This window comes from Oncorhynchus mykiss, chromosome 8 (genome assembly GCF_013265735.2).
Source record: "Oncorhynchus mykiss isolate Arlee chromosome 8, USDA_OmykA_1.1, whole genome shotgun sequence".
In the NCBI taxonomy this organism is placed as follows: Eukaryota; Metazoa; Chordata; class Actinopteri; order Salmoniformes; family Salmonidae; genus Oncorhynchus; species Oncorhynchus mykiss.
In genome coordinates this window covers 66,406,185-66,430,453 of record NC_048572.1, presented here as the reverse complement: position 1 = coordinate 66,430,453, position 24,269 = coordinate 66,406,185, and the positions used below count along the sequence as shown (strand labels likewise).

The 24,269-nt window shown below is 43.1% G+C and overlaps 1 protein-coding gene across 4 annotated transcripts in view; it reads left to right on the top strand.

Annotated features, from left to right (window-relative positions):
- Window positions 1-24,269, top strand: part of LOC110530391 (solute carrier family 12 member 7) — a 43,522-nt gene that overhangs the window by 3,272 nt on the left and 15,981 nt on the right. For 2 of the 4 annotated variants that reach the window (XM_021613399.2, XM_021613395.2), the window contains exons 2-6: window positions 17,069-17,163; window positions 17,377-17,508; window positions 23,371-23,517; window positions 23,749-23,803; window positions 23,967-24,097. In XM_021613399.2, coding sequence (XP_021469074.2) covers window positions 17,069-17,163; window positions 17,377-17,508; window positions 23,371-23,517; window positions 23,749-23,803; window positions 23,967-24,097 — 560 coding nt within the window. Of the gene's footprint in view, window positions 1-12,446; window positions 12,757-17,068; window positions 17,164-17,376; window positions 17,509-23,370; window positions 23,518-23,748; window positions 23,804-23,966; window positions 24,098-24,269 lie in introns of those variants that run through there. The other 2 variants (XM_021613397.2, XM_021613396.2) reach the window with 2 other exon arrangements.

Genomic DNA, 24,269 nt, shown 5'->3' with positions numbered 1-24,269 from the left:
CTTTTTGGAAATTTAGGATGCCAATTGAGCTACAGAACCACGGTAGGCTACATGCTAATTATTTTGACTTAACTTTGCTTCCTGTTCTGAAAACTACCTCCATTGACATGCCAATTAAACATCAGACAATTTCAGACAATTTCAGTCTTGGGATGAGGATGAGATTACCATCTGTTGGACATATCTGTTTTTCTGTGTCTGTGTTCCTAGAGAAGACAGAGGGGCTCTGTGGTTACAGTCAGGCTAACCACACTGTTTGTTTACAATGTGATCTTCCAATCAATTTCTGTCAGAAATGTTGTCTCTGCACTGACTTACTGTAGGTTCTTATCCTACAGTCATAGCCAAACGTTTTGAGAAATATACATTTTCACAAAGTCTGCTGCCTTAGGTTGTATGATGGCAATTTGCATATACTCCAGAATGTTATGAAGAGTGATCAGATGAATTGCAATTAATTGCAAAGTCCCTCTTTGCCATGCAAATGAACTGAATCCCCCAAAAACATTTCCACAGCATATCAGCCCTGCCACAAAAGGACCAGCTGACATCAAGTCAGTGATTCTCTCGTTAACACAGGTGTGAGTGTAGACGAGGACAAGGCTGGAAATCACTCTGTCATGCTGATTGAGTTCGAATAACAGAGTGGAAGCTTCAAAAGGAGGGTGGTGCTTGGAATCATTGTTCATCCTCTGTCAACCATGGTTACCTGCAAGGAAACACATGCCGTCATCATTGCGTTGCACAAAAAGGGCTTCACGGGCAAGGATATTGCTGCCAGTAAGATTGCACCTAAATCAACTATTTATCGGATCATCAAGAACTTCAAGGAGAGCGGTTCAATTGTTGTTCAGAAGGCTTCAGGGCGCCCAAAAAAGTCCAGCAAGCACCAGGACCTTCTCCTAAAGTTGATTCAGCTGCGGGATTGGGGCACCACCAGTACAGAGATTGCTCAGGAATGGCAGCAGGCAGGTGTGAGTGCATCTGCACGCACAGTGAGGTGAAGACTTTTGGAGGATGGCCTGGGGTCAAGAAAGGCAACAAAGAAGCTGGAGCTTCTCTCCAGGAAAAACATCAGGGACAGACTGATATTCTGCAAAAGGTACAGGGATTGGACTGCTGAGGACTGGGGTAAAGTCATTCTCTGATAAATCCCCTTTCCTATTGTTTGGGGCATCCGGAAGAAAGCTTGTCCGGAGAAGACAAGGTGAGCGCTACCATCAGTCCTGTGTCATGCCAACAGTAAAGCATCCTGAGACCGTACATGTGTGGGGTAGCTTCTCAGCCAAGGGAGTGGGCTCACTCACAATTTTGCCTAAGAACACAGCCATGAATAAAGAATGGTACCAACACATCCTCCGAGAGCAACTTCTCCCAACCATCCAGGAACAGTTTGGTGACGAACAATGCCTTTTCCAGCATGATGGAGCACCTTGCCATAAGGAAAAAGTGATAACTAAGTGGCTCGGGGAACAAAACATCGATATTTTGGTTCCATGGCCAGGAAACTCCCCAGACTTTAATCCCATTGAGAACCTGTGGTCAATCCTCAAGAGGCAGGTGGACAAACAAAAACCCACAAATTCTGACAAACTCCAAGCATTGATTAAGCAAGAATGGGCTGCCATCAGTCAGGATGTGGCCCAGAAGTTAATTGACAGCATGCCAGGGTGGATTGCAGAGGTCTTGAAAAAGACGGGTCAACACTGGAAATATTGACTCTTTGCATCAACGTCATGTAATTGTCAATAAAAGCTTTTGAGACTTATGAAATGCTTGTAATCATACTTCAGTATTCCATAGTAACTTCTGTCAAAAATATCTAAAGACACTGAGGCAGCAAACTTTGGAAATGAATGTTTTTGTCATTCTCAAAACTTTTGGCCACGACTGTACATAGACAGAAATAAGAGTAAGGCATTCAACATAAATTGATTACTGAGGCTGTTGAAATCCTGTTCACAGGACACTGCTGGCCAACACACAGTCATCCTGAAGCTCCTTAAATGTGGCTACAAGCTCCACTCTGTCAATAGACGTGCACGCATGTGTAAGGGCAGAACCAGGTTTTTGGGGGCAGCGCTCACTTTTGTCCACATCGTCGTTGCGTTCCAACCAGAGAGGAAGTCTGTCTTGTGTAGTACATATCTACTAGGGGGCTTGGGGAGCCAGAGTAGTTTACCAAGCAAGAGGGTCCTTGTGTGGTGTATGTGCACTAGGGGGAGCCAGAGTAGCTTACAAAGCAAGAGGGCCCTTGTGTAGTGTATATCCACTAGGGGGAGCCAGAATAGCTTACCAAGCAAGAGGGTCCGAGGCACTCTAACTGTAGCTAGCAACAACATTTAAACTTCCGGATCCGGTGTTATATGCCTTTTTGTTGACGAATACTATTTAGCTAGCTACATGCAAACATGTCTCTCTAAGAATTGCAATTGCTAGAGCTTGAACAGCGAGTTGAACTGCTCTTACTAAGAGAGGACGATGGAGAATACATGTCTCTTGTCCAACCTATGTGAAACATTGACGAGGAAAGACCTTTTCAATACTTTCGGATGTCGGTTGCCAGATTTGACAACTTGCTTCAGCGGCTTGCCCCTTATCTCACACGAGAAATTCACAACTTGCCCCGTAAGTGCTGCAGAATGGCTGTCTGTGTCTTGCTGCAAGATATAAGCTAGGAATCTTTACAGGTTGTACCATCTTCACGGAAGTGTGCCAGGCTATCTGGTATGTCCTGAAGGAGGATTTTGTTGCTTATCCTTCCGTGGAAAAATGGGCAGAAATCGTCAGAGAGTTTGGGGATCGTTGGAATTATCCGTTTTGTGCAGGAGCTGTCGACGGAAAACATATTCGGATGCGAGCTCCAGCGAACTCGGGCAGCGAGTACTACAACGACAAGAGCTTTTCCTCAATAGTCCTGATGGCAGTCTGCAAAGCAAGGTAGCGCTTCACCATGATCGACATGGTCGGAAGGGAGATGTGGGAATCTTCTCACAAAGAAAGTCCCAACTCATTGCATTCCAGCTGCCGCTACCAAGACCAGAGTGCTTGCTGGGGACCCAAACACAGAGCCCATATGTCTTTGTGGTAGATGAGGCATTCTCTCTGAGGGCAAACCTGATGCGACCATATCCAGGTAAGATACACTAAATACATATGACTATACATATGATGTGAAAAGAGTAAGAGGATGGGGGCCTACAGTATGTCCAAAGCATAGGCTACACAGTTGTTACAGTACACATTTGATAGCTTTCATCTTCCTGTTCAATACTAATGGAGTATGTTTCTTTTATTCAAAGTTTCTTCAGGCCTTGATGACGCCAAGAAGATCGACAACTACCGCCACTCAAGAACCAGACGAATTTCAGAGAATGGTTTTGGGATCCTTGCTGGAATATGGAGGGTCCTGGGACAAGCTCTTGAGCTTGCCTCAGAGAAAGCTGAGGCCATTGTGAAGGCCTGCATGGCCCTCCACAACTACCTTTGCACCACAGACACTACAGACACTGACAACACTGTACATCCACCCCACGTTTGTTGACCACTCCACAACGACTGGGTCAAGGAGAGTGGCGACAGGTGGTAGAAGGGGACACCAGCTACCAAGAAACATGTCGGCAGACAGGGCAACCAGTGTTGCTATAGACTTGCGCAACAACCTAGAGAACTAATTCCTCACACCAGCTGGTCAAGTGTCTTTCTAGGATTCTGCGATCACGCGTGGCACCCTACAGTAAATGTTGGAGTGTGTTTTGCAAAACATGTACACATATGTTCTCTTCCTCTGGTTGATTACTGTTTTATATGTCATGTTGTGAGCTCCACACTTTGGTTTGCAGTTGGATTTGGCTGTTTTACTTATTCACACTTTACAAATCACATAGTCTACCATAATGACAGTTACTTTATCCTTGTGTTTTAGTTTGTAATATATTTTTTGGAGGCTAGACCCTTGTGAAATTTACCTAACCTTGTGTTATGTGTAGTGGCCTTTCAATGAATGGCTGTTCAGCTGTAGACAATAGGACCCCCAAGACTTGAACCTCATCTACAGTTGAAGTCGGAAGTTTACATACACCTAGCCAAAAACTGTTTACTTGGGTCAAACGTTTCAGGTAGCCTTCCACAAGCTTTCCACAATAAGTTGGGTGAATTTTGGCCCATTCCTCCTGACAGAGCTGGTGTAACTGAGTCAGGTTTGTAGGCCTCCTTGCTCTCAGATGCCTTTTCAGTTCTGCCCACAAATTATCTATATGATTGAGGTCAGGGCTTTGTGATGGCCACTCCAATACATTGACTTTGTTGTCCTTAAGCCATTTTGCCATAACTTTGGAAGTATGCTTGGGGTCATTGTTCATTTGGAAGACCCATTTGCGATCAAGCTTTAACTTCCTGACTGATGTCTTGAAATGTTGCTTCAATATATCCACATAATTTTCATACCTCATGAAGCCATCTATTTTGTGAAGTGCACCAGTCCCTCCTGCAGCAAAGCACCCCCACAAGATGATGATGCTACCCCCGTGCTTCACGCTTGGGATGGTGTTCTTCAGCTTGCAAGCATAATCATTTTTCCTCCTAACACAACAATGGTCATTATGGCCAAACAAACAGTTCTATTTTTGTTTCATCAGACCAGAGGGCATTTGTCCAAAAAAGTACAATCTTTGTCCCCATGTGCAATTGCAAACCGTAGTCTGGCTTTTTTATGACGGTTTTGGAGCAGTGGCTTCTTCCTTGCTGAGCGGCCTTTCAGGTTATGTCGATATTGGACATGTTTTACTGTGAATATAGATACTTTTGTTTCCTCCAGCATCTTCACAAGGTAATTTGCTGTTGTTCTGGGATTGATTTGCACTTTTTGCACCTAGGTACGTCCATCTCTAGGAGACAGAACGTGTCTCCTTCCTGAGCGGTATGACGGCTGCATGGTCCCATGGTGTTATTACTTGCGTGCTATTGTTTGTACAGATGAACATGGGTGGTACCTTCAGGTGATTGGAAATTGCTAAGGATGAACCAGACTATTTTGGGCTGTTTTCTTTGAATTTTCCCATGATGTCAAGCAAAGAGGCACTGAGTTAGACGGTAGGCCTTGAAATACATCCACAGGTACACCTCCAATTGACTCAAATGATGTCAATTAGCCTATCAGAAGCTTATAAAGCCATGACATAATTTTCTGGAATTTTCCAAGCTGTTTAAAGGCACAGTCAACTTAGTGTATGTAAACTTCTGACCCAATGGAATTGTGATACAGTGAATTATAAGTGATATAATCTCTGTGTAAACAATTGTTGGAAAAAATACTTGTGTCATGCACAAAGTAGATGTCCTAACCAACTCCCAAAACTATAGTTTGTTCACAAGAAATTTGTGGAGTGGTTGGAAAACGAGTTTTAATGACTCCAACCTAAGTGTATGGTAACTTCTGACTTAAACTGTACACAGCTCATGTACAAAGCAGTTCAAGTTTACTGAGTGACTGATTCAGAACAGTAATATGTTCTGCTACAAGTTCAAATAACCAGACAAAGACATTTGCAGACCTTTTAGATTTTTTTTTACAATCATAAGCGGAAATATCAGGAGGAAAATGGTCCAATATAAAACACAATGTAATACACAGGTGAAAAGTATGATGAAAGGGGAAATAAGAGAAAAAAACACAAAGTAAACAGCAATAAATTACCTAACACCTTAACATGTGAATGAGAAAATAAGTAAATATAAAAAAAACATGCAAAATAACCCCAGTAAATTACCCACCACCTAAAGTGTAAATAAGAAAAAAGCTTTTGAGGGGTAGGGTGCTCTGTCTCACTCGAGAACAAATGGAGTGGGGATGCTCAGGAGTATTTCTGTCTGTAATAAAGCCCTTTTGTGTGGAAAAACGTATTCTGATTGGTTAGGCCTGGTTCCAAAGCCCACCCATGGCTGCGCCCCTGCCCAGTCATGTGAAATCCATAGATTAGGGCCTAATGAATATATTTCAATTGACTGATTTCCTTCTATGAACCGTAACTCAGTTGCGTTTATATTTTTGTTCAGTATACATCATGTCATATACATCATATCATATCATATCATATCATATCACATCATATCATATACATCATGTCCCAAACAAACGGGAGACATTTATCAGAAGGAATACCACCCATGGCACTATGTCATAGATGTCCTTTTCTGGACACTGCTGCCAGTTTCTGTAACTCCTGATGGTGGGGGGGGGGCAATGCAAATAGTCTGGATGGCCATTTGATTAGATGTTCAGGAGTCTTATGGCTTGGGGATAGAAGCTGTTTATAAGCCTCTTGGAACTAGACTTGGCGCTCCGGTACCGTTTGCCATGCAGTAGCAGAGAGAACAGTCTATTACTAGGGTGGCTGGAGTCTTGAACAATTTTTAGGGCCTTCCTCTAACACCGCCTGGTATAGAGGTCCTGGATGGCAGGAAGCTTGGCCCCAGTGATGTACAGGGCCGTACGTACTACACTCTGTAGTGCCTTGTGGTCGGAGGCCGAGCAGTTGCCATACCAGGCTGTGATGCAACCCATCACGATGCTCTTGATGGTGCAGTTGTAGACCCTTTTGAGGATCTGAGGCATGATCTGACCCATGCCAAATATTTTCAGTCTCCTGAGCGGGAATAGGTTTTGTCGTGCCCTCTTCAGGACTGTCTTTGGCGTGGTGTATTCATGCATCTCAATAAACTATAACCTTAAAATGCATTTTTTTTCCTTGTACAGTTGTGTAGATAGATTCATCACTGATCCTACTTCCATCATCCATGTCAGACTTACTCCCATCTGAGCTACCTGCCATGGCTGCTTCATTCTCAGTACAGCTATGCACATCCACCAACCAAACGCATTACTGCGTTCACTTTCGAAACCGAATGTTATGATCCAACACAAAATGCAAAAAATGTCAGTGTCCAAAATCAAATACGCAGTCCGAAGCGACCTCAAAGGAGCGTATTACAAGGAGTCGCCCCTTTTGTGATAAAAAACAACATTGCAATGCTATGCTACGCTCCGTGCCCTCCGTCTCTGTAGTGTGTGAATTGAGCTTAACACTCAATAATTAGCCTATACCCTTGGGGCATTCAACTGTTGTGTTATGAAGATCTGGGTTGAAGATATGCAGTATTTTATTCTCAGTGAACCTACATTATGTTGGATATCTTGTTTACAGTAATTGAACATACTGGTAGTTGTTATGATATATTCTTATGGTGTTCTGCATGGTGTTACATGATACTGTTGTCATATGTCAGATAAGCGAATATCTGTCTTTACTGTAGACATGGTCTACTCAGCTGTACCTAATAGCTGTATGTCATGTGATCGGAGCAGATAACAACATAGTTATTATTAAGTTATCTAGGTTATTCTGAGAAAGGAACCAGAGAGAATGGGAGTAAATTGAGACAACGTTTGTTTCCTAGGCCCTAGTGTTCCATTTCCCACAATCCCCTTATAATCCCCTTCCCCTCCAGGTTCCTATCCCAGATATTTAGTGGCGTACAGGATGTCAAAAGGTTATGACGCAAGTGGACTGTTGGAGCCCTTTTTGTGTGGAAATAGTCCTCCTTTCAGGAAAAGGATGTTTGTTTGTGATGCTTGAAAGCTCTCTATTAAACGTACAGTATGTTTCCCACATTGTTCTTCCATTCAGGAAAAACAGACTCAGTGTCAAGAGACAGTCATCCCTTTTTTCCATTTATCAATTGCACTTTGTCAAAGAGTTTGGTCATGAGGCCTTAACATGTATTCCAAAAAACATAAATTATAAAGACACAGGGTGAGACCCAGATGCAGACACAGTGTAACGATGTACGCTGAGAGTCAGGAAGCAAGTTCAGGGAGTGAATACTTTTAATAAATAAATGAACAAAACAAAAAACACAAGCAGCGCACCGACATGAAACAGGAACAGAAACAATGACGACTGTGGAAAAAACCAAAGGGAGTGACATATAGGGCAGGGAATCAAGGAGGTGATGGAGTCCAGGTGAGTGAGTCCAGGAGGTGATGGAGTCCAGGGTAGCCTAGTGGTTAGAGTGTTGGACTAGGTTGCGAGTTCAAACCCCCGAGCTGACAAGGTCTGTCGTTCTGCCCCTGAACAGGCAGTTAACCCACTGTTCCCAGGCCGTCATTGAAAATAAGAATTTGTTCTTAACTGACTTGCCTGGTTAAATAAAGGTAAAATAAATTTTAAAAATTATGCGCAAATGCGCGTAACAATGGTTACATAAACCCAACGAGCGGGTCTCCGACCATGATGATGATCCAGGGGATCAGGAGCTGACCGGTTACCGTGTGGGAACCTATCGAACTGGCTGAGGCGCAGGAGCATGATGACGACCTAGAGCACCTGAAAGAGAGAGAGCATATGTGACACAGGAGACAGATGGTTCGAGTCTGATATTTATTATGGGGCAGGCAATAGGCAGGTCGAGGACAGGCAGAATGCCAGAGTCCGAAAGGTACAGGGCGGCAGGCAGGCTCGAGGTCAGGGCAGGATGAATGGTCAGGCAGCCGGGCTAAGTGTCAGAACAAGCAGAAAAGGTCGGAACCGGGAGGGCTAAAAAACAGAGACTAGGAAAAACAAGAGCACAGCAAAAAAACATGCAAGTATGCTTGAAGAGACAAACTGGCAACAGAGAACTCCGGTATAAATAAGCTGGGGAAGATGGGCGACACCGGGAGGGGGTGGAGACAAGCACAAAGTGAAACAGGTCAGGGTGTGACCGAAATAGGACAGCACTCTAGTCAAGAAACTGAAATTGACATATTTTTATTGCTGCCCAAACGTTTCAGGTATGAACCCTTCTTCAGCATGTAAGGCAATGGCAGTCAATGTCACAACAATACCACAGGTGGGCATAACATGTATTCCAATATAAGGTCCATTGATTAATATGCGTGAATGAAACGGAATCAGAAAGGACATTGTAGGCTAATATGAGTGGTTTCAATATGTATTTATGACCTTTATTTAACAATCTTACTGGTGGATATAGGCCTAGAGGAGAATTACGTGTTTGAGAACTAGAAGCCCAAGTGAAGGTGCCAGCTGGCTGCAGTCCACATTGTCACACGTTCTCTATGACTTTTTCACCAACTGTTCATTTTTTTTTTACTTTACCCCTAATTCTGTTACCGAATTTAGCATCTGCACTGTTATTTCAGTAAATGTTTTGTGTGTGTGTGTGTAAATTGTTAAAAGTAGTTGTTATGATGTGCTTCTCGGTGAGAGGTGTAGGAGTCAGGCGCAGGAGAGCAGGTATGTCTAAGAAGCGTCATTTAATATAGTCCACCAATACAAAACGGTACAGACAAAAATCCCCAACATACGCTCCAACTACGCTCCACATACTCAGAAACTCCTGACATACAGCTATTAGGTACAGCTGAGTCGATCATGTCTAGAGGAACAAAACACAGTACCGACACTAAATACAGGTGCGTAACTGAAAACATCAAAATACGAACGAGCAACAAAAACCACAAGTCTAATCCCGCACGAACTAAGACAGGCAACAGGTTACCCTTACACAACACAGAATTAAACACAAATGAAACCAGGTGTGAAAGGATCACAGACAAAACAAACAGAAAAGGAAAAAGGGATTGGTGGCGGCTAGTAAACCGCCGAGCGCCGCCTGAACAGGGAGAGGAGATACCTTCGGTAGAAGTCGTGACAGCACCCCCCCTGACGCGCAGCTCCCGCAGCGCGCCGACGCCGGCCTCGAGGACGACGAGGCGCAGAGCGATCCGGATGGAGGCGGTGAAACTCTTAGCATAAGTGGATCCAGTATGTCCTCCACCGGCACCCAGCATCTCTCCTTCGGACCGTACCCCTCCTAATCCACGAGGTACTGAAGGCCCCCCACCCGACGCCTCGAGTCCAGTATGGACCGAACTGCATACGCCGGATGTACTCCCCTGGCAATACGACCGCAGAAACCTACCCACCATCCTGGTTCACTCTCTCCACCTGCCCATTACTCTCAGGGTGAAAACCTGAAGTAAGGCTGACCGAGACCCCCAAACGTTCCATGAATGCCTTCCACACCCTGGACGTGAACTGGGGACCCCGATCAGAAACAATGTCCTCAGGCACCCCGTAGCCGTCTGTAGGGTCGTAGGGAGACCGGGCAAAGGGAGGAGATGACAAGACTTAGAAAACCAATCCACAACGACCAGGATCGTGGTGTTGCCCTGTGACGGTGGCAGATCGGTCAAGAAGTCAACCGACAGGCGAGACGAAGGCCGCTGTGGAACGGGAAGGGGTAACTTCCCTCTGGGCAGGTGCCTAGGAGCCTTGCACTGAGCGCACACCGAGCAGGAGGCCTCCCTCCGGAGTGCGAGTTGAATCCCACTGGGCCCAGGCAATGAAGGAGAGGGTAGTGGTACTGGTTGGGTTGTGGCTGATGGAGGCGTGGGAAGGCCACCTCTCTCCCATCTTTCCATCGTCGCCATCACCTGATCCATTGCGGTACCCAGCCGGTGTAACACTGCTGTGTGGTGTTGAACGCGCTCCACTATTAATAATATAGTCCACAAATACAAAACGGTACAGACAAATCCCAAAACTATGCTCCACATACTCAGAAACTCGTGCAACCGCACGGAGGAACAAAACACAGTACCGACACTAAATATATGTGCATAACTGTGAAAACATTCAAATACGAATGAGCAACAATAACCACAAGTCTAATCCCGCACGAACTAAGACCGGCAACAGGTTACCTTTATACAACACAGAATTAAACACAAATGAAACCAGGTGTGAAAGGATCACAGACAAAACAAACAGAAAAGGAAAAAGGGATTGGTGGCGGCTAGTAAACCGCCGAGCGCCGCCTGAACAGGGAGAGGAGATACCTTCGGTAGAAGTCGTGACAGTAGGGTTTATGCATATAGTTGTATGGTTGGTTTAACTTTACAATCATTGGTTTTGTTGTGGCATACATTTTAAAGTAAAATATCTGAGTCTCAGCGTCATTCCGTTACTGTGGAATTGCCCTTGCTAATGAAAGTGTGTCTGATAAAGTTACTGTAGCTGCAAAGAGTGTCAATAAGCTTTAATTCTGAACGCTTGAATCAGAGCTCTGGTGAAACGGGGACCTCTTTTGGCAAGGCTTTTCATAGCGTGGCGTGTGGGATAGAGCTTTTCATTGAAACATAAGTAGTACCTCATCTGATAGTGTGCTGTGTCATTTGAAATATGGCATCAGATGTGCTAGTCATCACCACAGCAGACCTTTCAATGTCACTGTCAGACGCCCTTTCAGGTCCATGTTATTTATGTGCCAGACAACAACTCAGCAGTCTATTGACTTTGGTGTGGCTTGCACTTTTCACTTCCCAGAGGATCGGGTACACATGGATGGATTATTTCTCCACGTCCTCTGTCTCAGCTACTCCATAATGATTTCCATTTGAGCTGTTAAATGTAAAAAGTACAGAAGACTCGGATTATGTTTGAGGATTTTTGCGGCCTGTATACTGTTTACACACTTTTTATGCTAAGCTAATAGCGGAGTGGAATAAATGTGTCAAATCAAATTGTATTTGTCACACGTGTTTAGCAGATGTTATTGCGGATGTAGCGAAATTACTGTCTCTAGCTCTAACAGTGCAGTAATATCTAACAGTAATATCTAACAATTTCACAACAATACACACATCTAAAGTAAAGGAATGGAATTAAGGGTATTTAAATATTGGGCGAGCAATGTCAGAGCGGAATAGACTAAGATACAGTAGAATAGGATAGAATACAGTACATACATACAGTATATATGAGATGAGTAATGCAAAATATGTAAACATTATTAAAGTGACTAGTGTTCCATTATTAAAGTGGCCAGTGATTCCAAGTCTATGTATATAGGTCAGCAGCCTCTAATGTGCTAGTTATGGCTATTTAACAGAATTGAACAGTCTGATGACCTTGAGATAGAAGCTGTTTTTCTGTCTCTCGGTTCCAGTTTTGGATGCACCTGTCCTGACCTCGTCTTGTGGATGATAGCTGGGTGAACAGGCCGTGGCTCACATGGTTGTTGTCCTTGATTATCTTTTTGGCCTTCCTGTGACATTGGGGGCTGTAGGTGTCCTGGCGGGCAGGTAGTGTGCCCCCGGTGATGCATTGGGCAGACCACACTACCCTCTGGAGAGCCCTGCGGTTGCGGGTGGTGCAGTTGCTGTACCAAGCGGTGATACAACATGACAGGATTCTCTCAATTGTGCGTGTGTGCGCGCGCGCGCGTGTGTAGGGTCATGCTCTGTAAGCTCATTGAGCTGTGTTTCAGGGCACATAATTAAAGTAGCTAAAGCTGCACCCTCCCCCTCCCTTCCCCTCTCTACACCTCTCCCTCCTCTACCCCTCCCTCCAGTGAGTGGATGAGGGGTCAGGAGCGCAAGGGCTGATGCTGCTCCACTGCCTCCAGACAGGACAAAGAAAGGATGTCCACAACTCTGGAGCAGCTGATTCCCAGGGCACCAAAGACACGTTAATCAAATCTGCTACAGAAAGCTACCTAGCGCAGAACAGACAGACATTCATAGAGAACTGTGTTACACAGATTCAAGTCAACTCAGTTGAAGGGGGGCTAGGCAGAGCAGACTGAGGTCTGTAACTACTGAGGTTTCCAGTAGCATACTGGAAGAGTGTTGTGGACCCCAGCTGCACCTCCCCCCTGGTATGGAGCGTGGGGAGGGTTCACGACGATCAGGTGAGCTCATTTGTGTGATAAACCCTATGAAATAATCAGGCTAGACATATTTGCATTTTCACAATCTGGTCTGTAGTAAGAATTTTGCTCATGACCACAGCTGTTTGTCTTGTTGTGGAAGCTTTGGTTATGCCATCATCATGTATGTGTTTGTTAGGTCTGTCCTTGTGTATTGTACTGTAGTTGTTAGTCTGTGATACGTATATCTGCGTTTGCATTAGTGCTGGGGGGACCGAGGGTTAAATATAGGGATTTGATATCTCTCTGTCTCTGTGTCTGTGCGTCTTACCTTCAGGCTCAGGTGTGCTAGGCTAGGCAGCTTATGAATCTGCCACTGTGGAGGCTTAACGAGTTATAAACAGCTCTCATTGTCATTTATTATCATAGAGGCCGCACCACTTCACTTCACACTACCTGATGAGATTGTGTCGTTGTGTGGACAGATTTTTCAACATTTGGGTGGCTTTAAATAGTGAAAATGTCTGTTAAATCAGCCAAATGGTTAATATTTGAGCGAGAGAGATTTTGTCTACATTGGAGTTAAATTAAGATATTCCTAGTGTCTGAGATTCTTACCTTGAAGTTATTCACTTAAGCCAACGGCAAAATGTGTTATTGTCATACAATTTGGCAAGTGCTTCTACTGTGTGTTCAGCTCTGTTCATCTCTGTCAACAGAACAAACATACTGTAAATCAATAGGATTATCTCCCAGAATTAATGCATAAACCTGAACCTATCCACCTCCCTAGATTGACACAGTGTCAGCTCCCCTCTAATTTATTGATGTAGCCTGATAGAACTGGTACCTGTGCCTTCCCTGTGTCTGGAATGAACAGAGCAGATGGAGATGGATGGTTCTACAAATGCCCTCGTCTTATCTTCGGAAGACTGGCTGGCTTTCCTTAGCCTACTGTAAAATGTCCTGGCTGTCTGTCAATTGTATTTAGTGTGCTAGTTTTGGTTTGCCAAACTCATGTCATTAGAAACAGCGACTGTGGAAAGAGACTACCCACTGGAAACAAACTGTTTGAATCAACATTGTTTCAACGTAATTTGTCAACGTATTGTGATGTGGAATCTCTACCTGGAAAAAATATATTGGATTCGAACCACAGGATTATGTCATCATTGTAACCAATCTTTAGCATGGACAAACCTTGTAAAATATGTTGAATTTTAACCTTTGAAACAATGTCAGATCTTCAACATTATATCCACAATATGTATATCATCACTTTTGCTATACAGTAAATAGCCTAATAACTTGTCGTCACGTTAACAAATTATGTTGGATTCACGTCTCCAACTAAACCCAAAATAAAAGTTAAAGAATAGGATTAAGCCATTGGCTCAGATTAAATTATCCAAGCATTATACATGGTATGACCAAAAGTATGTGGACAACATCTCATTCCAACATCATGGGCATTAATATGGAATTGGTTTCCCCTTTGCTGCTATAACAGCCTGCACTGTTCTGAGAAGGCTTTCCACTCGATGATGGAACATTGGAAAGGGCCTTCCCCAAACTGTTACCACAAAGTTGGAAGAACATAATCGTCTAGAATGTCATTGTATGCTGCAGTATTAACATTTCCCTTTACTGGAACTAAGGGCCCTAGCCTGAATCATAAAAAACAGCCCCAGACCATTATTCCTCCTCCACAAAACTTTACAGTTGGAATAATGCATTCGGGCAGGTAGCGTTCTCCTGGCATCCGCCAAACCCAAATTTGTCCGTCGGACTGCCAGATGGTGAAGCGTGATTCATCACTCCAGAGAACGCGTTTCCTCTGCTCCAGAGTCCTATGGCAGGGAGCTTTACACCACTCCAGCCGACGCTTGTCATTGCGCATGGTGAACTTAGGCTTGTGTGCGGCTGCTCAGCCATGGAAAGACATTTCATGAAGCTCCTGACGATCAGTTATTGCGCTGACTCCTAGTGAGTGTTGCTACCGAGGACAGATGATTTTTATGCTCTTCAGCACTCGACAGTCCTGTTTTATGAGCTTGTGTGGCCGACCACTTTGCGGCTGAGCCTTTGTTGCTCCTATATATTTCCACTTCACAATAACAGCACTTACAGTTGACCGCGGCAGCTCTAGCGGGGCCGAAATTTGACAAACTGACTTGTTGGAAAGGTGGCATCCTATGACGGTGCCACGTTGAAAGTCATGGAGTTCTTCGGTAAGGCGGTTCTACTGCCAATGTTTCACTATGAAGATCGCATGGCTTTGTGCTCGATTTTATACACGTGGCAGCAATGGATGTGGCTGAAATAGCCGAATCCACTAATTTGAAGGGTTGTCTACTGTAACTATAAATGTCTTCTTATGCAATCATAGAAACCGTGCATATCTGTGGAGATCTTCACAATTGCTATAATAATCTGTGCAGAATCTCGAACAGCATTGATCACTTGCACTAGGTAATTTTTATATAATCTCAACTGCAATCCAGGTCATTTGGTTGTTGTAACGTATGCGCTTGGAGTCAGGAAGAAAGTGCCGAAGGTGAGTTTAATGATGAGAGACGGCAGATAAACAAAACAGGAGACTCATACTGACCAAAACCAACACGGCCTGATGACTGAGGCTACTGAGGGTTAACTAAAGGGAGAGTCAAGGTGTGTCACGCCCTGGTCTTAGTATTTTGTGTTCTCTTTATTATTTTGGTTAGGCCAGGGTGTGAAATGGGTGATTTATGTGGTGTGTTTTGTCTAGGGGTTTTGTAGTTTATGGGATTGTGTTTAGTTAAGTAGTCTAGGAAAGTCTATGGTTGCCTAGAGTGGTTCTCAATCAGAGGCAGGTGTTTATCGTTGTCTCTGACTGGGAACCATATTTAGGCAGCCATATTCTTTGAGTGTTTCGTGGGTGATTGTTCCTGTCTCTGTGTTTGTTGCACCAGATAGGGCTGTTTTGGTTTTTCACGTTTATTGTTTTTGTGTATTGTTCATTTTTCATCTTTTATTAAAGATGTATAAAGATAGCCACGCTGCATTTTGGTCCTCCTCTCTTTCACCAGAAGAAAACCGTAACAAGGTGATAAGATCCAGGTGTGCATAACGATGGGGAGCAGGTGTGCTTAATGATGGTTGCCAGGTGTGCGTTATGATAGTTGCCAGGACTGGTGGTTAGTAGACTGGTGACGTCTAGCACTGGAGCAGGAGTAGGCGTGACAGTTGTGCTATTAGCTGAAGCACAGTGATAACACATTAAGTCAGGGTTTCCCAAGCTCAGTCTGCGGGGCCCCAAGGGGTGGACGTTTTGGTTTTTGCCCTAGCAAAACACAGCTGATTCAAATAATCAACTAATCATCAAGCTTTGAATCAGCTGTGTAGTGTTAGGGCAAAAACAAAGATGTGCACCCCTTGGGGTTTGGGAAACACTGCATTTAAGTTGCTGTATAAATATCTGAAATTGTATTCCCATTTGAACTTTGCTGTGTTTTAAATGGTTGAAAGTGCAGTGATAACACATTTGAGAATTCAACAAACTTCTGGCTGTCTTTTTGAGTGGATGAATAAAGGTTGAAATCTCATTGATCAACGTCTCAATCAAATATTACCCAATTTCCATGTTGGAATTACGTGGTATATCCAGTGTGTACTGTAGGGCAAACTAAATATGTATTGCAAAGAAATCTGATGCTTGAGAAATTGTGCACTTTTCATTGAAACCCTCTTGGGAAGTAACATCCCATCTCATTTACAAGGAAGTCTCTGTAATGGAAATGGTTGATCTGTTGTGATGATTAATAGCAGATTGGCGAAACACCTTTTATGGAACTCTGTCTGCTGTTATAGGCCTGAATACTACACTTCATAATGAGATGACAACATTGAAATGTTCCTTATCACTGCATCTCACCTCTTATTTTACACCAAGTGGAGAGCAATCATGAGAAAATAACATTGTATTACAGTATCACAAAAAGAGAAAGTTTTGTTCAGGGTAGTTTGTCCTTGTTCATCATACTGTACAGGAGATCTACAGTGTCATTCTCATTGACCAGTGTCACTAGCAGCCTCATCAGATGCACATGATCGCATTGATTTCTCTCGTCACAGCATAACCCCATAGGACATTACTACAGAAATGACAATCAACATGACTTTGTCTGGACTGTAGAGGTTTTCTTTATCGATTGCAGAGGAAAGTGGTGTTTGTGTTGTTTCATAAGAAATGTAGTTTAAAAAGAATTGCAATATTTTGGTACCATGTAATCAATAAGATACCATGAAATCAATAGTGATTGGACAGACAAATATAGTAGAGGTGTTTTCTTTCTCCTTGTCTGTTGTCTCCCAGGAGATGTCACTCCCAGAGAGAGCAGCCCTTTCATCAACAACACTGACCAAGACCAAGAAAACTACTACGATGGCAAAAACATGGCTCTCTTTGAGGTAATCCACATGTCAAGGCTTTTGATATCATAATGTAATTCATTACCACATGGGTTTTATGCCACTTTAATCTAAAGTGAGAGCTATGTGCTTACATGGATTATATTGTAGAGTACATATCATCCAAACATTTGTTGCTTTTGTTTGTTCTGTACTTGGATGTCTTCAATGCCATGATGTCCCGATTCAATGTCGTTGTATCCTTATTGACAGGAAGAGATTGAGAGCAACCCCATGGTGTCCTCCCTCCTCAACAAGCTGGCTAACTACACCAACCTCACCCAGGGGGTCACTGAGCATGAGGAGTATGAAAATGAGGAGGGGGTTACAAAGATTAGAGTCAAGGTACGGACCACATTACCATTGTGCATTATTAAGAATTTCTCCTGGTGGGTACTTTGTGGGAGACCTCGCTAAAGAGGTACAGTAGTAGACAGACATTGTATTAACTGTCAATCCACTTGACAATGACGTTGTTGTTGGATCACAATAACATCTATATTATTGTGCAAACCAACATGAGTTGACTAGGTTAGTGTGGTAGCTATGCAACAGCACTTCTGAGAGCAGAGCGCATGTGAGAATATAAAGCAGCATTCTTCTGACCAACCAACCAAAGAAATACTCCTACTGTTGCTATTCAGCGTCACAGCACCAACACGAGGCCGCAGAAACTAACCATGCCTCTGTCCCCTGACAATTACCCCAGTACCTCTCCCTGCTGGAGATCTGATTGGCTCAGGGGGGGGGAGGTTGTGGAGACAGAGTGGATAGTGAGGATGCCACTCCAGGTTGTGAACGGTCTATGAACAAGGGCCACATTGACCCTGGTAAAAAGGCGTATAGGAGAACCAACAGCAGTATTGAGAGAGGGCTGTGTTGTGTTATGGGATATATGGTATGTACTGTATTCATTGCAGTGTCTTTGTGTGGGGGGGGGGGGGGGGGGCTGTCGATATGACGTGTGTGTGTGTGTGGGGGGGGGGGGTTCTCTGATCTTGAAAGAGTGGGGGCCATTGCACCTTTGGAGTATAACAGGGGGTGCTTATGTCATCAGGCGGTGGATGACACATTAGAGTTGTTCATTTATCCTGTGGTGATCGGGGCATGGATTGTATGGCTGTAATGAAGTTCAGCAGATCATTGTTAAGGTAGCCTGTTACTGTACACTGTGTAGCATTATGTTTGACTGTTATATTTGGCTATTCATGCTTTCCAAACTGTAAAAGCACACAGAGCAAATACAGTATAATTTCACTGAATAGTTCTGTTGTTTATTTCTCTGGAGAACTGCAAAGGACTTCAAATACATTACTGTTATGACATATGAGCATGAGTTGGGCATGTGGAAAATAGGCTGGGCACTGTGGAAGGATTCTCTACTGATGCTTTGTTACTGACGTCTTGTTTCTGATGTCTTGTTACTGACGTCTTGTTTCTGATGTCTTGTTACTGATGTCTTGTTTCTGATGTCTTGTTACTGATGTCTTGTTTCTGATGCTTTGTTACTGATGTCTTGTTTCTGATGTCTTGTTTCTGATGTCTTGTTACTGATGTCTTGTTACTGATGTCTTGTTTGTGATGTCTTGTTTCTGATGTCTTGTTACTGATGTCTTGTTTGTGATGTCTTGTTACTGATGTCTTGTTTCTGATGTCTTGTTTCTGATGTCTTGTTACTGATGTCTTGTTACTGATGTCTTGTTTGTGATGTCTTGTTTCTGATGTCTTGTTACTGATGTCTTGTTTGTGATGTCTTGTTACTGATGTCTTGTTTGTGATGTCTTGTTTCTGATGTCTTGTTTCTGATGTCTTGTTACTGATGTCTTGTTTGTGACGTCTTGTTACTGATGTCTTGTTTCTGATGTCTTGTTTCTGATGTCTTGTTACTGATGTCTTGTTACTGATGTCTTGTTACTGATGTCTTGTTTCTGATGTCTTGTTTCTGATGTCTTGTTACTGATGTCTTGTTTGTGATGTCTTGTTACTGATGTCTTGTTACTGATGTCTTGTTTCTGATGTCTTGTTACTGATGTCTTGTTACTGATGTCTTGTTACTGATGTCTTGTTACTGATGTCTTGTTTCTGATGTCTTGTTTCTGATGTCTTGTTTCTGATGTCGTGTTACTGATGTCTTGTTTCTGATGTCTTGTTTCTGATGTCGTGTTACTGATGTCTTGTTTCTGATGTCTTGTTTCTGATGTCGTGTTACTGATGTCTTGTTTCTGATGCTTTGTTACTGATGTCTTGTTTCTGATGCTTTGTTACTGATGTCTTGTTTCTGATGTCGTGTTACTGATGTCTTGTTTCTGATGCTTTGTTACTGATGTCTTGTTACTGATGTCTTGTTACTGATGTCTTGTTACTGATGTCTTGTTACTGATGTCTTGTTACTGATGTCTTGTTTCTGATGTCTTGTTTCTGATGTCTTGTTACTGATGTCTTGTTTCTGATGTCTTGTTTCTGATGCTTTGTTACTGATGTCTTGTTACTGATGTCTTGTTTCTGATGCTTTGTTACTGACGTCTTGTTACTGATGTCTTGTTTCTGATGTCTTGTTACTGATGTCTTGTTACTGATGTCTTGTTACTGATGTCTTGTTACTGACGTCTTGTTACTGACGTCTTCTTACTGATGTCTTCTTACTGATGTCTTGTTACTGATGTCTTGTTACTGATGTCTTGTTTCTGATGTCTTGTTTCTGATGTCTTGTTACTGATGTCTTGTTTCTGATGCTTTGTTACTGATGTCTTGTTACTGATGTCTTGTTTCTGATGTCTTGTTTCTGATGTCTTGTTACTGATGTCTTGTTTCTGATGCTTTGTTACTGATGTCTTGTTTCTGATGTCTTGTTACTGATGTCTTGTTACTGACGTCTTGTTACTGATGTCTTGTTACTGATGTCTTGTTTCTGATGTCTTGTTTCTGATGTCTTGTTACTGATGTCTTGTTTCTGATGCTTTGTTACTGATGTCTTGTTTCTGACGTCTTCTTACTGATGTCTTGTTACTGATGTCTTGTTACTGATGTCTTGTTACTGATGTCTTGTTTCTGATGTCTTGTTACTGATGTCTTGTTACTGATGTCTTGTTTCTGATGTCTTGTTACTGATGTCTTGTTTCTGATGTCTTGTTACTGATGTCTTGTTACTGACGTCTTGTTACTGATGTCTAGTTACAGACGATTTGTTACTGATGATTTGTTACTGACGTCTTGTTACTGATGTCTAGTTACAGACGATTTGTTACTGATGATTTGTTACTGACGTCTTGTTACTGATGTCTTGTTTCTGATGCTTTGTTACTGACGTCTTGTTACTGATGTCTAGTTACAGACGATTTGTTACTGATGATTTGTTACTGACGTCTTGTTACTGATGTCTAGTTACAGACGATTTGTTACTGATGATTTGTTACTGACGTCTTGTTACTGATGTCTAGTTACAGACGATTTGTTACTGATGATTTGTTACTGACGTCTTGTTACTGATGTCTAGTTACAGACGATTTGTTACTGATGATTTGTTACTGACGTCTTGTTACTGATGTCTTGTTTCTGATGCTTTGTTACTGACGTCTTGTTACTGATGTCTAGTTACAGACGATTTGTTACTGATGATTTGTTACTGACGTCTAGTTACTGATGTCTAGTTACTGATGATTTGTTACTGATGATTTGTTACTGATGTTTTGTTATTGATGTTTTGTTCAAAGGACATTGCTATGTCTTTTAGCATTACATCTGACTACTCATTGTCTGAAAAGCCAATGCAAACTGTATCCTAATGCCACTCTCTCCCTAGACCCCCATAAAAATAATTATTTACGTTCTAAATTCTAAACTATGACACACGTTTATACTGCAAACAATTTATCAGTTGTGTTTACATAATTTTATCAGACAATATTTGCCAAACTTCATTTGGCAACACAGGAGGATGGATGTGGGATGGAACAGGCTAAACCAAAACAACGTATGTGATGGAATTGTTTCAGGAGGATTGGGGTGATATGGTTGGCATGTGACAGTGTTGAGTATGTGTAGAGAGAGTAATGAGAGTTTTATGAGAGTAACCCTGCTAAATTATGTTTGTAGTCGTGAGAAAATATTTGTAATCGTGTCGCTACAGGGCACAGTTAAGCAGCTGACTTCAGACCAGTGACTTCACCATTGTTTTTTATGCTGCCAGTGACCGGATTCTGACTGAAATGGTTTTGATGGTTGCTAATGAGCCAATTGTAAAATAAACATTTTCTAAATAGTGTACGGCTCTGATAATAGTCTGTCAGCGCAAGTCTTTTTGCCCACAATACAATTGAAGACCAAAAATTATCTCAGTATTTACTGTGGCTGATTTTATTTGATTTATTAGGATCCCCACTAGCTAGACTTACTGGGGTCTGACACATTACATGAGAGACATTACAGGCAAAATACTTTAGAGTTTACATACATTTAAAAACATGAACATGTATTGTGCGTGTGTGTGCATCAGTTACACATACATGTCAGTACATACAATATACTGTATATATAAAAATATGTGAACACCCCTTCACCCCTTTAGCAGATTCAGTTATTTCAGCCACATCCATTGCTGACACGTTTATAAAATCGAGCACACAGCCATGCGATCTTCATAGTGAAACATTGGCAGTAGAACGGACTTACCGAAGAGCTCAGTGACTTTCAACGTGGCACTGTCATAGGATGCCACCTTTCCAACAAGTCAGCTTCTCAAATATTTGCCCTGCTAGAGCTACCACGGTCAACTGTAAGTGCTGTTATTGTGAAGTGGAAACGTCTAGGAGCAATAACGTCTCAGCCGCGAAGTGGTCGGACACACAAGCTCACAGAACGGGACCGCCGATTGCTGAACTGGTCATCGGGAGCTTCATGGAATGGGTTTCCATAGCAGAGTAGCCTAAGATCGCAATGCCAAGATTCGGTTGGAGTGGTGTAAAGCTCGCCGCCATTGGACTCTGGAGCAGTGAAAACACGTTCTCTGGAGTCATGAATCATGCTTCACCATCTAGTAGTGCGACTGACAAATCGGGGTTTGGAGGATGCAAGGAGAACGCTACATGCCCCAATGAATAGTGCCAACTGTAAGGTTTGGTGGAGGAGGATTCCTTGCTTCCAACTTTGTGGCAATAGTTTGGGGAAGGCCCTTTCCTGTTTCAGTATGACAATGCCCCCTTGCACAAGGCAAGGTCCATACAGAAATAGTTTGTCAGATCGGAGTGGAAGAACTTGACTGGCCTGCACAGAACCCTGACCTCAACCCCATCGAACACCTTTGGGATGAATTGGAACGCCGATTGCGAGCCAGGCCTAATCGCCCAACATCAGTGCCCGACCTCCCTCTCAGTGCCCGACCTCCCTCTCTTGTGGCTGAATGGAGGCAAGTCCCCACAGCAATGTTCCAGCATCTAGTGGAAAGCCTTCCCAGAAGAGTGGAGGCTCTATTGGCAGCAAAGTGGGGACCAACTCCACATTAATGCCCATGATTTTGGAATGAGATGTTTGACGAGCAGTTGTCCACATACTTTTGGTCATGTAGTGTACACACAACAAGTTGGTCACATGGGGGAATGGTGTTGTGCCATGAGGTGTTGCTTTATTTGTTTTTTGAAACCAGGCTTGCTGTACACTTGCCCTATATAAGATGGAAGGAAGTTCCATGGACTAAGTGTGTGTGTGTGTCAGTGCTGTGTGTAAGTTGGCTATGCAAACAATATGGAATTTCCAACACATTAATGCCTCTTTTATAAAAACAAGAAGTGATGTAGTCAGTCTTTCCTCAACTTTTAGCCAAGCCAAGAGAGACAGGCATGCATAGTATTAATATCAGCCCTCTGATTACAATGAAGAGTAAGACGTGCCGCTCTGTTCTGGGCCAGCTGCAGCTTAACTAGGTCTTTCCTCACAGCACTTGACCATATGACTGGACAATAATCAAGATAAGAGAACTAGAGCATGGAGGACTTGCTTTGTGGAGTGTGGTGTCAAAAAAAGCAGAGCATCTCTTTATTACAGACAATTGACCTTGTATTCTCAGCTGTATTTTACAGGATTGTACAATATTGTATTGTATGCTGTATTGTGGCATGACAGTACATCTTATAGGCCCTGCTGTACCATAAGCTGACTCATGGTAATCCTACTGTACCTCTTTTCTTCCCTGGCCCTCTACGTTGGCTCCTCCAGAGTCCTCAGATGGGCACATTCATCGGCGTGTACCTGCCCTGCATGCAGAACATCCTGGGAGTCATCCTCTTCCTGCGTCTCACCTGGATCGTTGGCACCGCCGGCATTTTGGAGTCTTTCGCCATCGTCGTCATGTGTTGCACCTGTGTGAGTACTATGTAGTAATACAAATGGAGTACTAAGGTGTGAGTACTATTGGGCTTAACTACTTATATACAAACACTTCGTTTTGGGGAGTTCAGGTACTAAACTGTGGAATTCTCTGCCAATCTTAGTTCTCTCTGCCATGAATGAAGCGGTCTCATTTTGGTCCCTGAGGACATTGTAACCATACACCCACCAATGCTACTCTTTTGTATTTTTTTTACTCTCTTACAGACCATGCTGACAGCGATATCCATGAGTGCTATTGCAACAAATGGGGTAGTGCCAGGTAATGTCAGTTCAACTTATTTTCCACCTTGAATAAGAAACCTCAACCTCTGCTTTTATGGTTATTTAGCACTTTATCACTATTGCATTGGAGCTATAGTCTGTGGCTGACTTCTTTTCCTTTCCAGTCCTTTTACCCGTATCTGTTCTCTTGCCCCATGCAGCCGGAGGCTCCTACTACATGATCTCCAGGTCTTTGGGACCAGAGTTTGGTGGGGCTGTGGGCTTGTGTTTTTACCTGGGAACCACATTCGCTGGCTCCATGTACATCCTGGGTACCATTGAGATCCTTCTGGTAAGGATAAAACATTGCCTGGTCGTGATATAGGAAATACACAATGTTTAGAGGCAGGAGTTTTTCATTACCACATGACTCTTCCAGGAGTTGGTACCTTGTAACAGCCTATAACAATAGCTTAGACTTTTTCCTGGACATGTCACATGGGCCGGGAAAACTGTTGGCCCAA